The sequence below is a fragment of the Hyla sarda genome, chromosome 5 (genome assembly GCF_029499605.1).
Source record: "Hyla sarda isolate aHylSar1 chromosome 5, aHylSar1.hap1, whole genome shotgun sequence".
Lineage (NCBI taxonomy): Eukaryota > Metazoa > Chordata > Amphibia > Anura > Hylidae > Hyla > Hyla sarda.
The window spans coordinates 25,008,447-25,030,449 of NC_079193.1; the positions used below are offsets into that span (position 1 = coordinate 25,008,447).

General features: G+C 45.9%; 1 protein-coding gene and 1 long non-coding RNA gene across 3 annotated transcripts in view; one reads left to right on the forward strand and one right to left on the reverse strand.

Moving 5' to 3' along the window:
- Window positions 1-22,003, forward strand: part of CDK6 (cyclin dependent kinase 6) — a 170,562-nt gene that overhangs the window by 66,470 nt on the left and 82,089 nt on the right. For both annotated transcript variants that reach the window (XM_056519030.1, XM_056519029.1), the window contains exon 3: window positions 8,225-8,360. In XM_056519030.1, coding sequence (XP_056375005.1) covers window positions 8,225-8,360 — 136 coding nt within the window. The remainder of the gene's footprint in view (window positions 1-8,224; window positions 8,361-22,003) is intronic.
- LOC130272967 (uncharacterized) lies at window positions 5,010-11,284 on the reverse strand. Its single transcript, XR_008843803.1, has 3 exons — window positions 11,159-11,284; window positions 6,330-6,474; window positions 5,010-5,119 (listed from the first exon to the last, which is right to left on the reverse strand). It is a non-coding gene; the product is annotated as an uncharacterized LOC130272967 (long non-coding RNA).

Below are 22,003 nucleotides of genomic sequence, written 5' to 3' on the forward strand. Positions count from 1 at the left end.
GTGTCCTGTCCACGATTTATATATCCCAATAGTCCTTCTTCTGGCATACCTGCTTATGCCCCATCACTTTGTGCCTGAAGTTTTGAATGAAACATCACATATCCCCAGCCCCTCACGACATGGACTTTTTTTTTCTTCACCCCGGGCATCCATGTTTTTTTTTTTTCCCCCCAAACTTTACGTCAGTGACCAGTGGCTGCCGGTACTTGTGACGAGTGACACCCTTGACGTTGTGTGGGGCAGAAGAATGTCAGGGGATGTTAGGATATCGTGAGCCTGGACCCTGAGCAGGCATCGGGATGGTAACTAAACTACTGCTCGTGTAAGCTTAAAGGGGTACCGCGCCCCTAGACATCTTATCCCCTATCTAAAGGATAGGCAATAAGATGTCCCCTCAATGCAAGTCTGTTGGCAGGGGCGTGACGTCCGTCATGCCCCCTCCCATAAATTTGCATTGAGGGGACATAGCCGTGACATCACGAGCCTCCGGCGCTGCACCGACGCTCTAAACCAATGCAGGGTGCAGCAGGGAGATCAGACATCTTATCCCCTATCCTTTGGATAGGGGATAAGATGTCTAGGGGCGGATTACCCCTTTATGTACTCCACTGCTCCTTGGGTCCGGGACCTACTGCTATGGCCCAGCCATAGCAGTAGGTCCCAACCCTGGACCAAAGGAGCAGTAGAGCATCGAAACAGCAGGGCAATGTAGCTGGGATGCTGGGGGCAGTATAACTGTGGAAGCTGCCTACCTAGTACTATATATGGGGGCATAGAGGATAGGAGGCCTTCAACTATATGAGGGTACAGAGGGGGCCTACAACTATATATGGGGCAGTATGGGGGCCTACAACTGTAAATGGGGGCAGTATGGGGGCCTACAATGATATATGGGGTCAGTATAGGGGCCTACCACTATATATGGGGGAAGTATGGGGGCCTACAACTATATATGGGGCAGTATGGGGGCCAACAATGATATATGTGGTCAGTACAAGGGCCTACAACTATATATGGGTGCAGTATGGGGGCCTACAACTATATATGGGGGCAGTATGGGGGCCTACAATAATATATGGGGTCAGTATAGAGGCTTACAACTATATATAACTCTGTCCCGTTTTAGCTATCCCAGAGTCCCATTTTGTCTCTAGGAAATATGGTCAGCCTGTGCATGTTCCATTAGTTTATCATAATGTAGCCTTAGTGAAGTGTGTGTTATAGGTACATTTAACATATACGCCGGTAGATTCACCCTGCATCTGCATTACACGTCTGACATAAACGCTGGGAAATCTCCCGGCATATATGTTGAATGTTGAGGAGGACAACAGAGTGTCCATTTGGCCACCATCATGATGATGTACAGGGAGGGGGCATTTCTATGGATACACCTTAATAAAATGGGAATGGTTGGTGATATTAACTTCCTGTTTGTGGCACATTAGTATATGTGAGGGGGGAAACTTTTCAAGATGGGTGGTGACCATGGCGGCCATTTTGAAGTCGGCCATTTTTAATCCAACTTTTGTTTTTTCAATAGGAAGAGGGTCATGTGACACATCAAACTTATTGGGAATTTCACAAGAAAGACAATGATGTGCTTGGTTTTAACGTAACTTTATTCTTTCATGAGTTATTTACAAGTTTCTGACCACTTATAAAATGTGTTCAATGTGCTGCCCATTGTGTTGGATTGTCAATGCAACCCTCTTCTCTATATACTGCTATATACTACTATATACACCGCAGGAGAAATGCTAGCGCAGGCTTCCAGTATCCGTATACACTGCTATATACTACTATATACACCGCAGGAGAAATGCTAGCACAGGCTTCCAGTATCCGTATACACTGCTATATACTACTATATACACCGCAGGAGAAATGCTAGCACAGGCTTCCAGTATCCGTATACATTGCTATATACTACTATATACACCGCAGGAGAAATGCTAGCACAGGCTTCCAGTATCCGTATACACTGCTATATACTACTATATACACCGCAGGAGAAATGCTAGCACAGGTTTCCAGTATCTGTATACACTGCTATATACTACTATATACACAGCAGGAGAAATGCTAGCACAGGCTTCCAGTATCCGTATACACTGCTATATACTACTATATACACCGCAGGAGAAATGCTAGCACAGGCTTCCAGTATCCGTATACACTGCTATATACTACTATATACACCGCAGGAGAAATGCTAGCACAGGCTTCCAGTATCCATATACACTGCTATATACTACTATATACACCGCAGGAGAAATGCTAGCACAGGTTTCCAGTATCTGTATACACTGCTATATACTACTATATACACAGCAGGAGAAATGCTAGCACAGGCTTCCAGTATCCGTATACACTGCTATATACTACTATATACACCGCAGGAGAAATGCTAGCACAGGCTTCCAGTATCCGTATACACTGCTATATACTACTATATACACCGCAGGAGAAATGCTAGCACAGGCTTCCAGTATCCATATACACTGCTATATACTACTATATACACCGCAGGAGAAATGCTAGCACAGGTTTCCAGTATCTGTATACACTGCTATATACTACTATATACACAGCAGGAGAAATGCTAGCACAGGCTTCCAGTATCCGTATACACTGCTATATACTACTATATACTACTATATACACCGCAGGAGAAATGCTAGCACAGGCTTCCAGTATCCGTATACACTGCTATATACTACTATATACACCGCAGGAGAAATGCTAGCACAGGCTTCCAGTATCCGTAGTTTAAGGTGCTGCACATCTCGTATCTTCACAGCATAGACAATTGCCTTCAGATGACCCCAAAGATAAAAGTCTAAGGGGGTCAGATTGGGAGACCTTGGGGGCCATTCAACTGGCACACGACGACCAATCCACTTTCCAGGAAACTGTTCATCTAGGAATGCTCGGACCTGACACCCATAATGTGGTGGTCACCATCTTGCTGGAAAAACTCAGGTAACGTGCAGCTTCAGTGCATAAAGAGGGAAACACATCATCATGTAGCAATTTCACATATCCAGTGGCCTTGAGGTTTCCATTGATGAAGAATGGCCCCACTATCTTTGTACCCCATATACCACACCATTCCATCAGTTTTTGTGTTCCAACAGTCTTGAAGGGATCTATCCAATGTGGGTTAGTGTCAGACCAATAGCGATGGTTTTGTTTGTTAACTTCACCATTCACATAAAAGTTTCCTCATCACTGAACAAAATCTTCTGCGTAAACTGAGGGTCCTGTTCCAATTTTTGTTTTGCCCATTCTGCAGCACCTGAAACTACGGATACTGGAAGCCTGTGCTAGCATTTCTCCTGCGGTGTATATAGTAGTATATAGCAGTGTATACGGATACTGGAAGCCTGTGCTAGCATTTCTCCTGTGGTGTATATAGTAGTATATAGCAGTATATAGAGAAGAGGGTTGCATTGACAATCCAATACAATGGGCAGCACATTGAACACATTTTATAAGTGGTCCAAAACTTGTAAATAACTCATGAAAGAATAAAGTTATGTTAAAACCAAGGACATCATTGTTTTTCTTGTGAAATTCCCAATAAGTTTCATGTGTCACATGACCCTCTTCCTATTGAAAAAACAAAAGTTGGATTCAAAATGGCTGCCATGGTCACCACCCATCTTGAAAAGTTCCCCCCTCACATATACTAATGTGATACAAACAGGAAGTTAATATCACCAACCATTCCCATTTTGTTAAGGTGTATCCATATAAATGGCCCACCCTGTATATTGGGATGGTTTTATGTTGTTGATAGGATACAGTAGTTGACACTGTTCTAGCTATCGGTGTGCAACTAAAACATTGCACATTATTATTTTAACATTGGATCCTATAGGTCAGTGGTCCCCAACCCAGTCCTCAAGGACCACCAACATTCCAGATTTTCTCAGTTACTCCATTAAATAGAACAGGGAAGAATTCTAATCCTGGACTGTTGGTGGCCGTTAGGACTGGGTTTGGAACCTCTGCTATAAGTGACTGATAAAGCTATAAAGTGCCAGTTGTTGTTGGTAGAACCTCCCGACGTATATCTCTGGAACTAGCGGGAACTTGTAATTACACATGCTAGATGTTGGCAAATTTTGTAATAGTCGTCATGTTACTTGCACCTTTTTTCCCGTAGGGAAACATTGAATTTCCGGCACGGTAATGATTATAACACGATTCCCGGATTACATTGACTCGGTCTTGTCCTCATAGACATCAATAGAAACAGCTGTGGATTTCTTGCCATGACCCGGTTGTATGCCATGATGTATACATTATTGTGTTACATTTCATCCTCAGTTTGCTACATAATTGCAATTGTTTTAATTAATTTCAGACTTAATTAAATGGAAAATCCCATTTTATAGCTCCTCGCAGTTCCCCGCATTGGTTTAGTTTTCCACCACGGTCGTGGATAATCCCTAGAACAGAAAGGTTCTCATTGATCTGTTTACTTGTGGTACTGAGGCTTAGCACTGGTTACATGCATCCTCACATTGGTAAACGTCCTTTGATGTCGCGCTGGGACTCTGACGTCGTAGGCAATGACTGATGAAATTAATGGTGTGATTCACTTCAGTCTGCCTTTCCACATAAGCGATCTGTGCGGTTCAGATATATTTTCTTCCAAACCTGATGATGCTATCCGAACTCCAGACTTATATAGCACCATTCATTCTGTGTTAGTGGCGCTCCGCATACAGGTTATGTATCAACAATAACATTTGGGTCAAGTGAGAAAATTAAGTACCACCCTAATAGAATATCAATTTATTTAAAGAAACTTATTATGTAATGCTTCCAAAATTAACAAAATGTGTGTTACTTATTGGGATCCATGAAAGATGACAACCTGTGATGATATCTCAAAGAAAGCTTAAAAAAGCACTCCAGTTTTGTTTTGTTTTTTGCCCATATCACGCACAGTCACCATCACTAGTGCCCATATCACGCACAGTCACCATCACTAGTGCCCATATCACGCACAGTCACCATCACTAGTCCTACAGCACCATCTGTTTTTCTCCAGCACAGCCGCATCAACTCTTCTCCAGCTCTATTAGTATATGGCTGCTGCTATCTGTATGGGATCAGAATATATAGTAGTTATACACCTGCCCTCCAACTCTATCTGTATACTGCCGCTGCTCTCTGTATGGGATCAGAATATATTGTAGCTATACACCTCCCCTCCAGCTCTATCTGTATGCTGCTGCTGCTATCTCTATGGGATCCATAGAGGGGGCATGACCGTGACGTCACGAGCCTCCGCCCCGCATCGCCAGTTATCCGGCACGGAGCAAAGATCGTTTTGTGCACCAGATGTCTGGAGTGCCGCAGCCTAGATCGCGAGGGTCCCCAGCGATGGGACCCCTGTGATCAGACATCTTATCCCCTATCCTTTGGATAGGGGATAAGATATCTAGGGGCGGAGTACCCCTTTAAGGAACATTTTATTTGCTATACAAAAAAATCCATATACAGTTTAGGTTACAGATCTAAGACATCTTGTGCTTCCATATGCAATACCTGGATTACAGGCGCTATCCATCACTGCATAAACCCCTATTCCCTCTGGAAAAAAAAAAAAGAGGCCACGATTTTTGCGCCCAGTCAAAACTGGGGGATCATTTTTTTTCTGCAGCGTGTCTCTAGTTTTGCCAGTGTGCTAAATACCTGGCAAAAAAGGTGTTTTTCAAAATTTTTAAGTAAATGTAGGTCAACACAAAGGAATCATACAGCGGGGAATATTTTCCAATGTTTATACTACACTGTTGAGACCTGCCTGGTTCCTCAGTATTTGCATGTGTTAGGTTATAGGCAGTTCTTCTGCATTCCATGTGTCGATTATATAAATATGTTTAATGCAGGTTACTAACGGACAGCCACATACCCGCAAACCGTAAAAAAAAAAAATATTTGTTTACTTTCCTTCTTTTTTTTTTCTACAACATCCATGATTTAAAGATGGTCCCTGTGACCCTTAAAAATGATTTGTTGGCAGAATAGATGTCACTGCGAGTTGTTCTCATGGAGGGTCTTGACCATCCTGGAATGTGCTACATGGTCAGGGAAGAAAAAGTTGGCAATGTAAGGACATTGCTGTCATGTGGGAATGGCGTACTGACTTCATATCCAACCAGGGATAATATCTGTATGAATGTTTCCTGTTCTTGCAGATTTAGGGAGGTCAATGTGAATGGTACCATTGGGAACAGTTGAACAAGCACATGACATTTACATGAGCTCACACAATGCTGTACACTAGTATATGCAAAAATGTAGGCTACCTTATAGTGCAGGGTCCCATACTGGGCATGTTCTACTAGTGACTGTTTTCGGTCTATTTCCGAAATATATTCTTTTATTTTGCTGGACTCAAAAGGCTACACCACACTGGCTTAGTCTTTGGCGGAGGACGCTGTTGAGGTGTACCTGTTGTAAACAAAAACATATGATTATAATGTAGATAATACTATTATATGTATATTTGTAATATACATTGATTAAATTTTTTTTATATTTTTGGGTGGAAAAATGCTATCCCTGCAGCTATTGCCTGTGTGTCTCTGTGAGGAGTCCAAATATAAGAAGTGAGGGCGGGACAAACAGATCTGTGCAGGCTCCTGGCTTGTCAATCATCTTCATGTGTGAGCCGGGAGAATGTCACAAAGCCTCACTGCACAGAGTCCAGCTTTTCCTCAGTGTTCAGAGCCCTGCTTGTCCTCAGTGGACAGAGCCCCGCTTGTCCTCAGTGTACAGAGCCCCGCTTGTTCTCAGTGTACAGAGCCCTGCTTTTCCTCAGTGTTCAGAGCCCTGCTTGTCCTCAGTGTACAGAGCCCCGCTTGTTCTCAGTGTACAGAGCCCTGCTTTTCCTCAGTGTTCAGAGCCTTGCTTGTCCTCAGTGTACAGAGCCCCGCTTCTCCTCAGTGTACAGAGCTCTGCTTGTCCTCAGTGTACAGAGCCCCGCTTGTCCTCAGTTTACAGAGCCTCGCTTGTCCTCAGTGTACAGAGCCCCGCTTGTCCTCAGTGTACAGAGCCCTGCTTGTCCTCAGTGTACGGAGCCCTGCTTGTCCTCAGTGTACAGAGCTCTGCTTGTCCTCAGTGTACAGAGCCCTGCTTGTCCTCAGTGTACAGAGCCCTGCTTGTCTTCGGTGTACAGAGCCCTGCTTGTCCTCATTGCACAGAGCCCTGCTTGTCCTCAGTGTACAGAGCCCTGCTTGTCCCCAGTATACAGAGCCCTGCTTGTCCTCAGTGTACAGTGCTCTGCTTGTCCTCAGTGTACAGAGCCCTGCTTGTCCCCAGTATACAGAGCCCTGCTTGTCCTCAGTGTACAGTGCTCTGCTTGTCCTCAGTGTACAGAGCCCTGCTTGTCCTCGGTGTACAGAGCCCTGCTTGTCCTCGGTGTACAGAGCCCTGCTTGTCCTCACTGCACAGAGCCCTGCTTGTCCTCAGTGTACAGAGTCCTGCTTGTCCTCACTGCACAGAGCCCTGCTTGTCCTCAGTGTACAGAGTCCTGCTTGTCTACCCGCACTTCCTGTATTTAGACTTTTACAGAGACACACAGACAATAGCTGTATGGACAAAAATATACACATTTAATAACCAATGTGTATTACAAATATACATATAATGTTGCTATCTACATTACCGTATATAAAAAGTTTTGTTAATGACAGGTACACTTTAAGTACATTTTCTTGTGGGTTCAAAAATAGAGTATTCTTTTAAGAAAGTCCACAGCCTGACAAAACAGTTCATTTTTGTGAACTCTATAGGGTTTGAGGTTTTTTTTTCAGAAAGATGCAGTCTAATTAATAATAATGGGCCAATACAGAGCCTGGTTTGGACAGACAGGTTTACAAAATACTAGTATTTGTAAGATACAGTCGTACTGCAGTTCTTTCCTAAGGCTTAGTGCACATTCTCGTTCAGCTGTTGCACAACGGACACCAACAGATCCCATCAAGGTTAAATAAGGTCCATCAGGTTTCCATCGGGTGTCCCTTTATTTGTAAGTTCTAAAAAAACAGTTAAAAATAAATTTTTGCTGTATTATTTTTTTTCTTCACAAAATTTTTACATCTTTAAAGAGTGCAGCTGAACGTTGGTGTGCACTTAGCCTTACTACTAATTTATATGCAGTTTGTAATATAATTTATTTCTTTTTTCTTTTTTCGCACAGGTTATTCGATGTATGTACCGTTTCGCGGACAGACAGGGAGACGAAGCTTACACTGGTTTTTGAACACGTCGACCAAGATTTGACAACTTATTTGAATAAAGTGCCAGAGCCTGGAGTTCCCAATGAAACAGTAAAGGTATTTATGACTTGTCTATGCTGTAGATATCCTCCAGCTAATGCTCCAGGAAGTCCCGGCCAGGATCAGTAGCCCACTGCTCTATAATATATGTATTTGGGGGAAAAAAATACACAACCTAATAAACAATTACATTGATGTGATCTAAGGTGATACAAGGTGCTCAACCCCAAGTGCAGTTGTGCACCTATGTTGGAGTGGAGGACCTGCACCTATGGATCACAATATGGTTTCACTACTGTGGTTAATGTAAACAATGACATTAGCTAACCCTCAAAACTGATGTAAAACTGAGACATTAGCCAGTATATCCTTATATGAAGGACACACTTGAGCCCGCACACCACGCCAAGGTTTCTCAAATGGTGCAGGACCTATCAGCTAACCTACCTGGCCAGATAAATAAAACCAGGAACCAAATTACGGCAGCCACAGGTAACACAACCTAATAAACCAAACATTCCATAAAGCCCAATAGTTCTGGTACTGATGGGCTACTGAGTTAACAGAGGGGGAATCCTCTGTTCAGGATCCTCATCTCTTGGCAAGAGTAAGAAGTAAGTTACAAAGAGCGTCTCTCTCTCTCTCTGGAGGACCCATCTTTTCCCGCATTACATGACCAACCCATTGATGTGAATGGACACAGTGTAATACTTCATTTTCCCTGTGGTGATGCTGCAGATAAAATGACCAATTGTTGTCAGTGTTCCCTACAGATTAGTGCTGATCGCTGAGGGTCCCAACAAGGAGACACTTTGCCATCAGCTCTTTATCAGGAGGACACTTCTAGCTAGTAGAGATTGTCGAAAGTGGAGAACCCCTTTTATAAGCACCATGTAATGTTTAAAGGGGTACACCGCTGCTTGACATCTTATCCCCTATCCAAAGGATAGGGGATAAGATGTCTGACCGTGGGGGTCCCGCCACTGGGAACCCCCGCAATCTTACATTCGGTACCCACCTCTTTGAGCTGCATGCCGCGCTGCCAGCTCACAAACTGCCGGGTGCTGACCACGGGTATCGACACAAAACTCCGCCCCGTGTGATGGAACGCCCCGCCCCCGCTATGCAAGTCTATGGGAGGGGGCGTGACGGCCGTCACGCCCCCTCCCATGGACTTGCATAGCGGGGGCGTGACGTCACACGGTGCGGAGTCGTGACGTCACGATACTCCGGCCCCGTGATCGGCACCCGGCAGTTTGTGAGCTGGCAGCGCAGCGTGTAGCTCAAAGAGGTGGGTGCCGAATGTAAGATTGCGGGAGTCCCCAGCGGCGGGACCCCCGCGGTCAGACATCTTATCCCCTATCCTTTGGATAGGGGATAAGATGTCTTAGGGCTGGAGTACTCCTTTAATTTCACCCGTGGTGGCGTCGCGGAGGAAGTCATTACTTGCTGCCACATTTTACAGCACCAGGATTCAATGCGATTAGCTTTTTTTTAAGGGTTGCTACTAAGAAAGAGGTACAAACCTTGTGTCTGGGGGAACATTTTTTCCCAGCCGCAACATAAGAAAGAAAATAAGGAGTTTTTTTCCAGTGCATACTAATAGATATGTAATGTAGCACACTCCCACACTTTGTATCTCAGCAATGAAGGGCAAGCTTGCTAAAATGGTTTTTAAAGTCACTCTTCTTTGCCAGGAAAAATATTCACTGTATTAAATAAAACATTTTTCCTGCCGAGATCTAAATATCCTGCCACATCAAGAGAGTCCCATGGGCTGAAATGGACGCTTATTGTAGCATTATGCTCGCCTTTTATATACATCATTAGGGAATTTTGCTGTGCCAGCCATTTGTAAAATGTCAAATGTAATCATCATAATACCAAATGGTCTGCAATAATCCCTACTCGATGTTTATTCACTGGTAATAAACCCCTGGATTGGTTTGTACGGAGAATTAAATACTCTACTTTCATTTTGTGACGTTTTCTACTTTCGGATCCAGAACTACCGTATTTTTCGCCCTATAGGACGCACCGGCGTATAAGACGCACCCAATTTATAGGTGCAAAATCTAAAAAAAATAAAGATTTTGAACCCAATAGTGGTCTTCAACCTGCGGACCTCCAGATGTTGCAAAACTACAACTCCCAGCATGCCCGGACAGCCGTTGGCTGTCCGGGCATGCTGGGAGTTGTAGTTTTGCAACATCAGGAGGTCCGCAGATTGAAGACCACTGCATAGGAGGTAATACTCACGTGTCCCCGCCGCTCCGGACCCGTCACCGCTGCCCTGGATGTCGCTCCATCGCTGTCGCCGTGTCCCCGTCGCTCCGGAACGTCTCTGCTGCCGGCCGGGTATCCTCGCTCTCTGTCACCGCCATCACGTCATTATGCACGCCGACGCACGTACGCGACGACGTGATGACGAGGAAGGAGAGCGCCGGCCATACAGGGGATCCCTGAACGGAGAAGACACCGAGGAGCCAGGTAAGGTCCCTCCCGGTGTCCTGTAAGCACTAACCCGGCTATTCAGTCGGGCTGTTCGGGACCGCCACGGTGAAATCGTGGCGGTCCCGAACAGCCCAACTGAACAGCCGGGTTAGTGTCACTTTCCCTTCAGACGGGGCAGTCAGCTTTGATCGCCGCGTCTGAAGGGTTAATACAGGGCATCACCGCGATCGGTGATGTCCTGTATTAGCCGCGGGTCCCGGCCGTTGATGTCCGCAGGGACCGCCGCGATAGGGGTGTATTCGCCGTATAAGACGCACCGACTTTTTCCCCCCAGTTTTGGGGAAGAAAAAGTGCGTCTTATACGGCGAAAAATACGGTACTTTCAAAATTCTACTGGTTACCTTGGAAACAGACAACAGCTTTGGATACAACTTTCTGTCAGACATGTGACCAGTCAGTGGGGGAGATTTATCAACACCTGGGTAAAGGAAGAGTGGCGTAGTTGCCCACAGCAACCAATCAGATTGCTTCTTTTATTTTTAAAAAGGTCTCTGAAAAAATGAAAGACACAATCTGATTGGTTGCTATGGGCAACTGCACCACTCTTCCTCCACACTGATTTTGAATGCCACCATTGGACAGTATGCATTCATATACTGTACATAAATATATTTTTGCACACTACTTCTGATCAGGTGTACCTCATTTTAATCTCATGGTTACCACATATACCCTCACACCCCTTGGAGGCCACAATATCACCTATGGCTTAATACACTATAGGGGTGTAAGAAAAAATCGATTCACTCGATTATCGCAATTTTTTATTTGGCGATACGGTATCGATTCAAAATATTTTTGAATCGATCCTTTTAGGGATGTGGAATTCGTATCTCCCGACGCCCGGGACATGCAATTCCGGGCGCTGGGCAGGTGAATTTTTCTGGCTCATGCAAGCAGGGCTGGACCTGACAAGCACGGCGGCGCTCTGGGTGTATGGAGTGGGCTCCCCACTCCTGCCTGCTCTGTACTCTGCGGCCCCCGCTAATAGCCAGCATGCGGCGCTCAGCAGTCTGTATGGAGCGGGCTCCGGACTCCCGCCCGCTCCATACTCTGCAGCCCCCAGCTGATTTCAATAGCCGGGGGCTGCCGCTATTAACCCTTTAGATCACCGCTGTCAAAGCTGACAGCGGCCTCTAAAGGGATCTGTGAATGCTCCCTGGTGGGCTAGTGGGGTAAATCGCCCCCCCCCCCCCCCCCCACAGCGCGATCATGGACAGGCGATCCACTGTGGAGGTAGCCGGAGGGCTTACCTCTGCTTCTTGCTGTCCCTTGGCTCTGTCATTGATAGATCCTGGCTGGACTAGGCTCTATCAATGGATCACAGAGCAATGGAGTTCAATAGAACTCCATTCATCTGTCTGAGGAATCTAATGATTCCTCCTAAAAGTCTAATAAAATGTATAAAAAAAAAAGTGTAAAAGACATTTTTTTTTAGACAGAATCGGGATATATCGCGATATATCGTTTCGTAAACAGAATTGGGATATATCATATCGTCATATGTGTATCGGGATATGTATCGTATCGCCAAATTCTTGCCGATTCACACCCCTAATACACTAATACTAAGCTGCTATATAGCTTCAGTGCAATTGGAGAGTCTATATGACTCCATAGAGCTGTGTATGTCATTACAAAGCCACTATACCTTCATATACTGTGGGGCAAAAAAGTATTTAGTCAGCCACCAATTGTGCAAGTTCTCCGTGAGAGAGGCATACCTCAGCTATGAGAGACATAATGAGAAAAAAAAATCCGTAAAATCACATTGTCTGATTTTGTAAGATTTTTTTTGCAAATTATGGTGGAAAATAAGTATTTGGTCACCTACAAACAAGCAAGATTTCTGTCTCTCACAGACCTGTAAATTCTTTTTTAAGAGTCTCCTCTGCCCTCCACTTGTTACCTGTATTAATGGCACCTGTTTGAACTTGTTATCAGTATAAAAGACACCTGTCCACAACCTCAAACAGTCACACTCCAAACTCCACTATGGCCAAGACCAAAGAGCTGTCGAAGGACACCAGAAACAAAATTGTAGACCTGCACAAGGCTGGGAAGACTGAATCTGCAGTAGGCAAGCAGCTTGGTGTGAAGAAATCAACTGTGGGAGTAATTATTAGAAAATGTAAGACATATAAGACCACTGATAATCTATCTCAGTCTGGGGCTCCATGCAAGATCTCACCCCGTGGTGTCAAAATGATCACAAGAACTGTGAGCAAAAATCCCAAAACCACACAGGGGGACCTAGTGAATGACCTTCAGAAAGCTCGGACAAAAGTAACAAAGGCTACCATCAGTAACACACTACACCGCCAGGGACTCAAATCATGCAGTGCCAGACATGTCCCCCTGCTTAAGCCAGTACATGTCCGGACCTGTCTGAAGTTTGCTAGAGAGCATTTGGATGATCCAGAAGAGTATTGGGAGAATGTCATATGGTCAGATGAAAGCAAAGTAGAACTTTTTGGTAAAAACTTCGTGTTTGGAGGAGAAAGAATGCTGAGTTGCATCCAAACAACACCATACCTACTGTGAAGCATGGGGTTGGAAACATCATGCTTTGGGGCTGTTTTTCTGCCAAGGGAACAGAACGACTGATCCATGCAAAGGAAAGAATGAATGGGGCCATGTATCGTGAGATTTTGAATGAAAACCTCCTTTAATCAGCAAGGGCATTGAAGATGAAACGTGATTGACTGCTCTAGAGGAGATCTGCATGGAGGAATGGGCCAAAATACCAGCAACAGTGTGTGAAGACCTTGTGAAGACTTACAGAAAACATATGACCTCTGTCATTGCCAACAAAAGGTATATAACAAAGTATTGAGATGAACTTTTGTTATTGACCAAATACTTATTTTCCACCATAATTTGAAAATAATTTCTTTAAAAATCAGACAAAATTCTATGGATTTTTTTTCTCATTATGTCTCTCATAGTTGAGGTATACCTATGATAAAATTACAGGCCTCTCCCATCTTTTTAAGTGGGAGAACTTGCACAATTGGTGGCTGACTAAATACTTTTTTGTCCCACTGTATTCTCTTCCAGCACTGTAGATCTATTGTGTGAGAATAGCTCAGTAGAACCAGTCAAATAGTTGCAAAAAAGCAGTCAGAGATAGAGACACATTTAAAAGGCCTTCATTTTCTCAGTAGCAAAACAAATACCGCCTTTAAAGAAATATATCATGGGGAAAAAATTATCCCCTATCCAAAGGATAGGAGATAAGTTTTAGATTGTTGGGGGTCCGACCGCTGGGACCCCCACGATTTCCTGTATGGGGCCCAGCTCTCCCTGGGAGCAGCGCGTCATGACCCCACACGAAGCGGCGGCCTACATGCCCCCTGCATGTATCACTATGGGAGAGTCCTTCGGTTATCTTCAGCTCTCCCATAGGAATATATAGAGGGGGCGTGTCAGCTGCCGATTCGTGCCGTGCCCGTGGAAAGCCGTTCCCCCATACAGGAGATTGTGGGGGGTCTGACCTTTGGATAGAGGATTAGTTTTTCCCCATGATACTTCTCCTTTAACTTCAGGCACAAACAGATCCAAAATACATTTTCCTTGTCCAGCACTAACTACACAAAATCTTCACTCTCGGTACGGGTGGCTTACTACCAATCACCCAACAAAACAGTCACCAAAAAATTTGATCGCCGGCATTTTGACCCCCTGTGATAAGCTACTTATACCTAGAGATGAGCGAATCGGACGAATCCGAATTCATTATAAATTTCCAGAAAATTTTGATTCGTAACGCATCTGAATATCGCCGCGATTCGATAAAACGAATCGCTTCATTAAACTCTATTTATTGCGGTCCAGGGGATCTAAAATCGCGGCTACACGTGTGAGGACATGGGGGAAAGAAACTCTGGGAAGGCTGGAAAGCGGGTAGGCAGGATCACCCTGAATCACATGCGGCATGCAGCCTATCAGCAGTCAGCCAGCCCTGTGATGTCACAGCCCTATATATTTGGCAGCCATTGCTGAACACAGGCATTTCTGGGACTTTTTGCTCATAGAGCAGACACTGTGTGTTCCAATAGAGAACAGATCTTTACATCGAATCCATTCACCTGAAGCCCACAACACTGCAGGCAGGCAGACAGGGACAATAGTGGGAGAGAGAGAGTACACTTCATGCTGCAACTGTACTGAGGTGTAGTACTCTAAAGCTAATAGGGGCCAGTTAATGTGAGCACTAAAAGACCTAGTCACCTGCTTTTAACGCCTAATTCAGGTGTAACCGTACTGGGGTGTATTTTCCTATCATAAGTGTAATATATATGCACTCAGCGCTTTTAAGTTTTTTCCTGTTAAACTCATAGGGGCCAGTTATTGTTAAAGGCCAGAAATTCCTACACACCTGCTTTTAATGCCTAATTCAGGTTTAACTGTACTGGGGCGTATTTTCCTATCATAAGTGTAATGCTTGACAAAGGCTCCACGTCGAAACGTTGCACATGTATCTACTTTGTGGAATAAACTCAGAAGCCATTCTTTAATATCCTGGATCTCTGACGCCTCATTTGCTGTGTCCCATTGTTGCTATTAGTGTAATATATACGCACTCAGCGCTTTTGTATGTTTTATCCTGTTAAACTCATAGGGGCCAGTTATTGTTAAAGGCCAGAAATACCTACACACCTGCTTTTTCCCGACCCTGCTGCCACATCCAGACGCTCTGTGGCAGTGATTCTGTTAGCGACGCCTGTAATCTGCATGTCATACTGAATAACAGTATTATTTCACTAACCCAACACACTCCCTACATGTGTTACGGCAAGGCAAAGTGTTCTACACCCCTATTGAGCCTCTCTGTAGTCCGGAAATAGGGATTCGCCACCAATAAATTCGGATCGAAACTAATTTTTTCGGAAAGTTCACCGAATCGGCCGAATAGAATTTTTCAAAAATACGCTCATCTCTACTTATACCCTATCCTGTGGATAAGATAGCCCTTTCTTCTTCACATTCTTCAGCTCATCTTGTCGCACACTTTTTAACTATTTGTTCATGGGAATTATTTTTTTCTTCAACTTCCTTTCTTTTCTTCAACTGTTGTTCATCCAGATCACGACAAATCCCAGATGCTTGGTTATCATGGCGACTAAGAATTTCATCCTGGCACCTTAGTGGTTGTCAGCCTGAGCACCAGGAGAGTTGTATAACAGTTAGATACACCCGGCAGATGATGTATCCCCTTTAAATCTATTGCTAAGCCACCTGTGCCAAGAGGGAAGCTGCTCTGTGCTGCCCATTGTGGTGACCAGTGGTACCACCTCCCGCACATTCTCTCATTTAGAGGCTCCTGTGCTGCCTTCTGAATGCACAAGGCTGTTTGCCCCCCAACCTGCAGGAGAAGGTGTTATTAGGAGGGAGACCACCAGAAGGCCACCAGAAAAGAGCGCCCTGCACTGCCACCACCAACCAGGTTGGTGCTGGGGGGCGCTGTGAAGTGTGTATTTTAAGAGTGGGGAGCACTGTACATTCAGTCCCCGCCTTACAGCCTGCTCCTGCTCAGGTGGCACATATAATAACTCAGCCCCACTGAATGTATAGTGCTCCCCACTCTTAAAATACACACTTCACAGCACCCCCCGGCACCAACCTGTTTGTTGGTGGCAGTGCAGGGCACTCTTCTCTGGTGGCACCCCCTGTCACCCTCTTACCTTCTGCACCTCCTGTCACCCTCTCACCTGCTGCACCTCCTGTCACCCTCTCACCTGCTGCACCTCCTGTCACCCTCTCACCTGCTGCACCTCCTGTCACCCTCTCAACTGCTGCACCTCCTGTCACCCTCTCACCTGCTGCACCTCCTGTGGCTGCTGACACCCTCCTTCTAACTGCCCCTCTTGTTACCATCTTTTCTGCGGACTCTTCTGGCACCCTTCATTCTGCTCATTCGGCACATTCTGTAATTTTCTGTTCCTGTGTACAGGACACTGTAGCCGGGAATTCAACCAACTCTCCTTACCATCTCCTTCCCACTACACCTTCTTAACAATAACCCCTCCTACATATTGGGAGATAGAAGTGGCTAAATTCCTAGCTAGAGTGTCTCGTACTCAGAAACAGGAAAGCTTGAAAGACCACAAAAAGTTAGGAATAAATTAATATTATTATTATTATAATATAATATATTATGTAATATTATATTATAATTAATAAATAAATGTATGTGCCTTTATACACTGCTCAAAAAAATAAAGGGAACACTAAGATAACACATCCTAGATCTGAATGAATGAACTAATCGTAAGAAATACTTTCGTCTTTATATAGTTGAATGTGCTGACAATAAAATCACACAAAAATTATCAATGGAAATCAAATGTATCAACCCATGGAGGTCTGGATATGGAGTCACACTCAAAATCACAGTGGAAAACCACACTACAGGCTGATCCAACTTTATGTAATGTCCTTAAAACAAGTCACAATGAGGCTCAGTAGTGTGTGTGGCCTCCACGTGCCCGTATGACCTCCCTCTATAAACACCTGGGCATGCTCCTGATGAGGTGGCGGATAGTCTCCTGCACTACCTGAGCCACTTGTGTGGGTTGTAGACCCGGTCTCATACTACCACTAGAGTGAAAGCACCGCCAGCATTCAAAAGTAACCAAAACATCAGCCTGGAAGCATAGGGACCGAGAAGTGGTCTGTGGTCACCACCTGCAGAACCACTCCTTTATTGGGGGGTGTCTTGCTAATTGCCTATAATTTCCACCTGTTGTCTGTTCCATTTGCACAACAGCATGTGAAATTGATTGTCAATCAGTGTTGCTTCCTGAGTGGACAGTGGGATTTCACAGAAGTGTCATTGACTCGGAGTTACGTGTTCCCTTTATTTTTTTGAGCAGTGTATGTTAATTTATTAGACAGTTGAAAACAGCCTTCATTTTTGGACAACACCTTGAATAAATATTTTACATCCTCCATATACAGTGGTCCCTCAATATACGATGGTAATTAATTCCAAACGAGCCATCGTTTGTAGAATCCATCGTATGTTGAGGGATTCGTGCAATGTAAAGTATAGGAAGCTGTACTCACCTGTCCCCGCCGCTCGAGATGGTGTCCCCGCCGCTCCCGATGGTGATCCCGGGCCTCCGCTGGGCTCTCCGCTGTCTTCTCCGGTCCTCCACTGTCTTCTCCGGTCCTCTTCTGTCTTCTCCGGTCCTCCGCTGTCTTCTCCGGTCCTCTTCTGTCTTCTCCGGTCCTCGTCTGTCTTCTCCGGTCCTCTTCTGTCTTCTCCGGTCCTCTGTTGTCTTCTCCGGTCCTCTGCTGTCTTCTCCGGTCCTCTTCTGTCTTCTCCGGTCCTCTTCTGTCTTCTCCGGTCCTCTTCTGTCTTCTCCGGTCCTCTTCTGTCTTCTCCGGTCCTCTGCTGTCTTCTCCGGTCCTCTTCTGTCTTCTCCGGTTCTCGTCTGTCTTCTCCGGTCCTCCGCTGTCTTCTCCGGTCCTCTTCTGTCTTCTCCGGTCCTCTTCTGTCTTCTCCGGTCCTCCGCTGTCTTCTCCGGTCCTCTTCTGTCTTCTCCGGTCCTCGTCTGTCTTCTCCGGTCCTCTTCTGTCTTCTCCGGTCCTCTTCTGTCTTCTCCGGTCCTCCGCTGTCTTCTCCGGTCCTCTTCTGTCTTCTCCGGTCCTCGTCTGTCTTCTCCGGTCCTCTTCTGTCTTCTCCGGTCCTCGTCTGTCTTCTCCGGTCCTCTTCTGTCTTCTCCGGTCCTCTGCTGTCTTCTCCGGTCCTCTGCTGTCTTCTCCGGTCCTCTTCTGTCTTCTCCGGTCCTCTTCTGTCTTCTCCGGTCCTCTTCTGTCTTCTCCGGTCCTCTTCTGTCTTCTCCGGTCCTCTGCTGTCTTCTCCGGTCCTCTTCTGTCTTCTCCGGTTCTCGTCTGTCTTCTCCGGTCCTCCGCTGTCTTCTCCGGTCCTCTTCTGTCTTCTCCGGTCCTCTTCTGTCTTCTCCGGTCCTCCGCTGTCTTCTCCGGTCCTCTTCTGTCTTCTCCGGTCCTCGTCTGTCTTTTCCGGTCCTCTTCTGTCTTCTCCGGTCCTCTTCTGTCTTCTCCGGTCCTCTTCTGTCTTCTCCGGTCCTCTTCTGTCTTCTCCGGTCCTCTTCTGTCTTCTCCGGTCCTCCGCTGTCTTCTCCGGTCCTCTTCTGTCTTCTCCGGTCCTCGTCTGTCTTCTCCGGTCCTCTTCTGTCTTCTCCGGTCCTCTGTTGTCTTCTCCGGTCCTCTGCTGTCTTCTCCGGTCCTCTTCTGTCTTCTCCGGTCCTCTTCTGTCTTCTCCGGTCCTCTTCTGTCTTCTCCGGTCCTCTTCTGTCTTCTCCGGTCCTCTGCTGTCTTCTCCGGTCCTCTTCTGTCTTCTCCGGTTCTCGTCTGTCTTCTCCGGTCCTCCGCTGTCTTCTCCGGTCCTCTTCTGTCTTCTCCGGTCCTCTTCTGTCTTCTCCGGTCCTCCGCTGTCTTCTCCGGTCCTCTTCTGTCTTCTCCGGTCCTCGTCTGTCTTCTCCGGTCCTCTTCTGTCTTCTCCGGTCCTCTTCTGTCTTCTCCGGTCCTCCGCTGTCTTCTCCGGTCCTCTTCTGTCTTCTCCGGTCCTCGTCTGTCTTCTCCGGTCCTCTTCTGTCTTCTCCGGTCCTCGTCTGTCTTCTCCGGTCCTCTTCTGTCTTCTCCGGTCCTCTGCTGTCTTCTCCGGTCCTCTGCTGTCTTCTCCGGTCCTCTTCTGTCTTCTCCGGTCCTCTTCTGTCTTCTCCGGTCCTCTTCTGTCTTCTCCGGTCCTCTTCTGTCTTCTCCGGTCCTCTGCTGTCTTCTCCGGTCCTCTTCTGTCTTCTCCGGTTCTCGTCTGTCTTCTCCGGTCCTCCGCTGTCTTCTCCGGTCCTCTTCTGTCTTCTCCGGTCCTCTTCTGTCTTCTCCGGTCCTCCGCTGTCTTCTCCGGTCCTCTTCTGTCTTCTCCGGTCCTCCGCTGTCTTCTCCGGTCCTCTTCTGTCTTCTCCGGTCCTCGTCTGTCTTCTCCGGTCCTCTTCTGTCTTCTCCGGTCCTCGTCTGTCTTCTCCGGTCCTCTTCTGTCTTCTCCGGTCCTCTGCTGTCTTCTCCGGTCCTCTTCTGTCTTCTCCGGTCCTCGTCTGTCTTCTCCGGTCCTCTTCTGTCTTCTCCGGTCCTCTTCTGTCTTCTCCGGTCCTCTTCTGTCTTCTCCGGTCCTCGTCTGTCTTCTCCGGTCCTCTTCTGTCTTCTCTGGTCCTCTTCTGTCTTCTCCGGTCCTCTGCTGTCTTCTCCGGTCCTCTTCTGTCTTCTCCGGTCCTCGTCTGTCTTCTCCGGTCCTCTTCTGTCTTCTCCGGTCCTCTTCTGTCTTCTCCGGTCCTCTTCTGTCTTCTCCGGTCCTCTTCTGTCTTCTCCGGTCCTCGTCTGTCTTCTCCGGTCCTCTTCTGTCTTCTCTGGTCCTCTTCTGTCTTCTCCGGTCCTCTTCTGTCTTTCGCAAGGCCTTACTGGGCCTGCGTAGCGACGTCATTACGCCGCCGAGTACGCCATTCCTATTGGATGACGTGCGCAGCAGCGTATTGACGTCATCGGAGAGGGCCGAGAAGACACCGGAAGACCAGCGCTGGACCTGGAGGGCACCCCGGAGCATCGTGGAGGGGTAAGTAATACTTACCGCACCACACGGGAAACATTAAGCTGCTATCCGGCAGCAGCTTAAGCATTTGGCGCTGCCTGATAGCACTTAATGCGATGGCCCCGACATAAAAAAGCATCGTATGTCGATTTCATCGTATGCCGAAGGCTGTCCGGGCATGCTGGGAGTTGTAGTTTTGCAACATCTGGAGGTCCGCAGGTTGGAGACCACTGGGCTAAATCTTCTCAGAGAGACAATTCCTGGTGATAAAGATCATGTGGTCCCTGTAATTGTGTCCTGTAAATTATCCCGCACTTTCACATCGGCCATTTCTTAGGTGACAGCTGGGCATTTTACCACTTTCCAAGGTAAGGTTACATATAGCCATATGATATCCTTCAGGAACTATACCGCCACCATTAGTTGTCAGAATGAGAGAAATCTGTTCACCGTTTTATTTATTTTTTTTTTAATCCTAAATCATAGTCTCATCAATTTACGTCTCTCATTACAGCTGTCTATAAAGTGCTGGGAACCATATGGGATTTGTGTGAACATTTTTTATTTTTTTTATTTTTGTCCACACTGTATTTTCTTTTAATCTTCTTCGAGGCGCCGCATTCATGTCCAAAACGCTGCAGCCAGGTGTTAGCTGAAAGTCAATCGGGAATTATGAAACGCCAAATCCACTTGCCTTCTTTGCCACTTTATTTTATTTTACTTTATTTTCGTTTCCTTTTTTTTTTTTTCTTCTAATGCATTTTTGGGTTTTTCTCCCATAGAAGTCTATGGAAGGCAAAATAACCATGCAGGTTTAGCATTAGCATTTTTTCTGCTATTCCCCCCCCAAAAAAATCTTTGAGTCACATGATGAAAGAATCACATGGCTTGTCATGAGAAAATCACATGGAAAAACACCAAAGAAAAAAAACGCTAAGACCAAAACCCACTATTTTTGAAGCAAAACACCACAAAAATGCCAGGGCACGTTTTTTGTGGTGTTTTGCTTCAGATTTTTCTGCACAGAATATTCCATTCCATGCACGGTAGAGTATTTCTGCAGTAGCAAATCTGCACCAAATGCATGCAATGATCGCGATATGGTATCTGTCTCCTCTAGTCACGGCAGGACGGAAATGGAATACCAGGAAGCGAGAAAAGGTTTCGCCTTTTCTGCTCCCAGGAACAACCCCTTTAAAGGGGTTCTCCAGGATTAGAAATACAGATTAAAAAAATCTTTACCCTTCCAGTACATATTAGCTGCTGTATGCTACAAGGGAAATTCTTTTCTTTTTGAATTTCTTTTTTTGTCTTTTCCACAGTGCTCTCTGCTGACACCTCTGTCCGTGTCAGGAACTGTCCAGAGCAGCATAGGTTTGCTATGGGGATTTTCTCCTGCTCTGGACAGTTCCTGACTTGGACAGAGATGTCAGCAGAGAGCACTGTGGACAAGACAAAAAAGAAATTCAAAAAGAAAAGAATTTCCCCTGTAGCATACAGCTGCTATTAAGTACTGGAAGGGTAAAGATTTTTTAATAGAAGCAATTTACAAATCTGTTTAACTTTCTGGCACCAG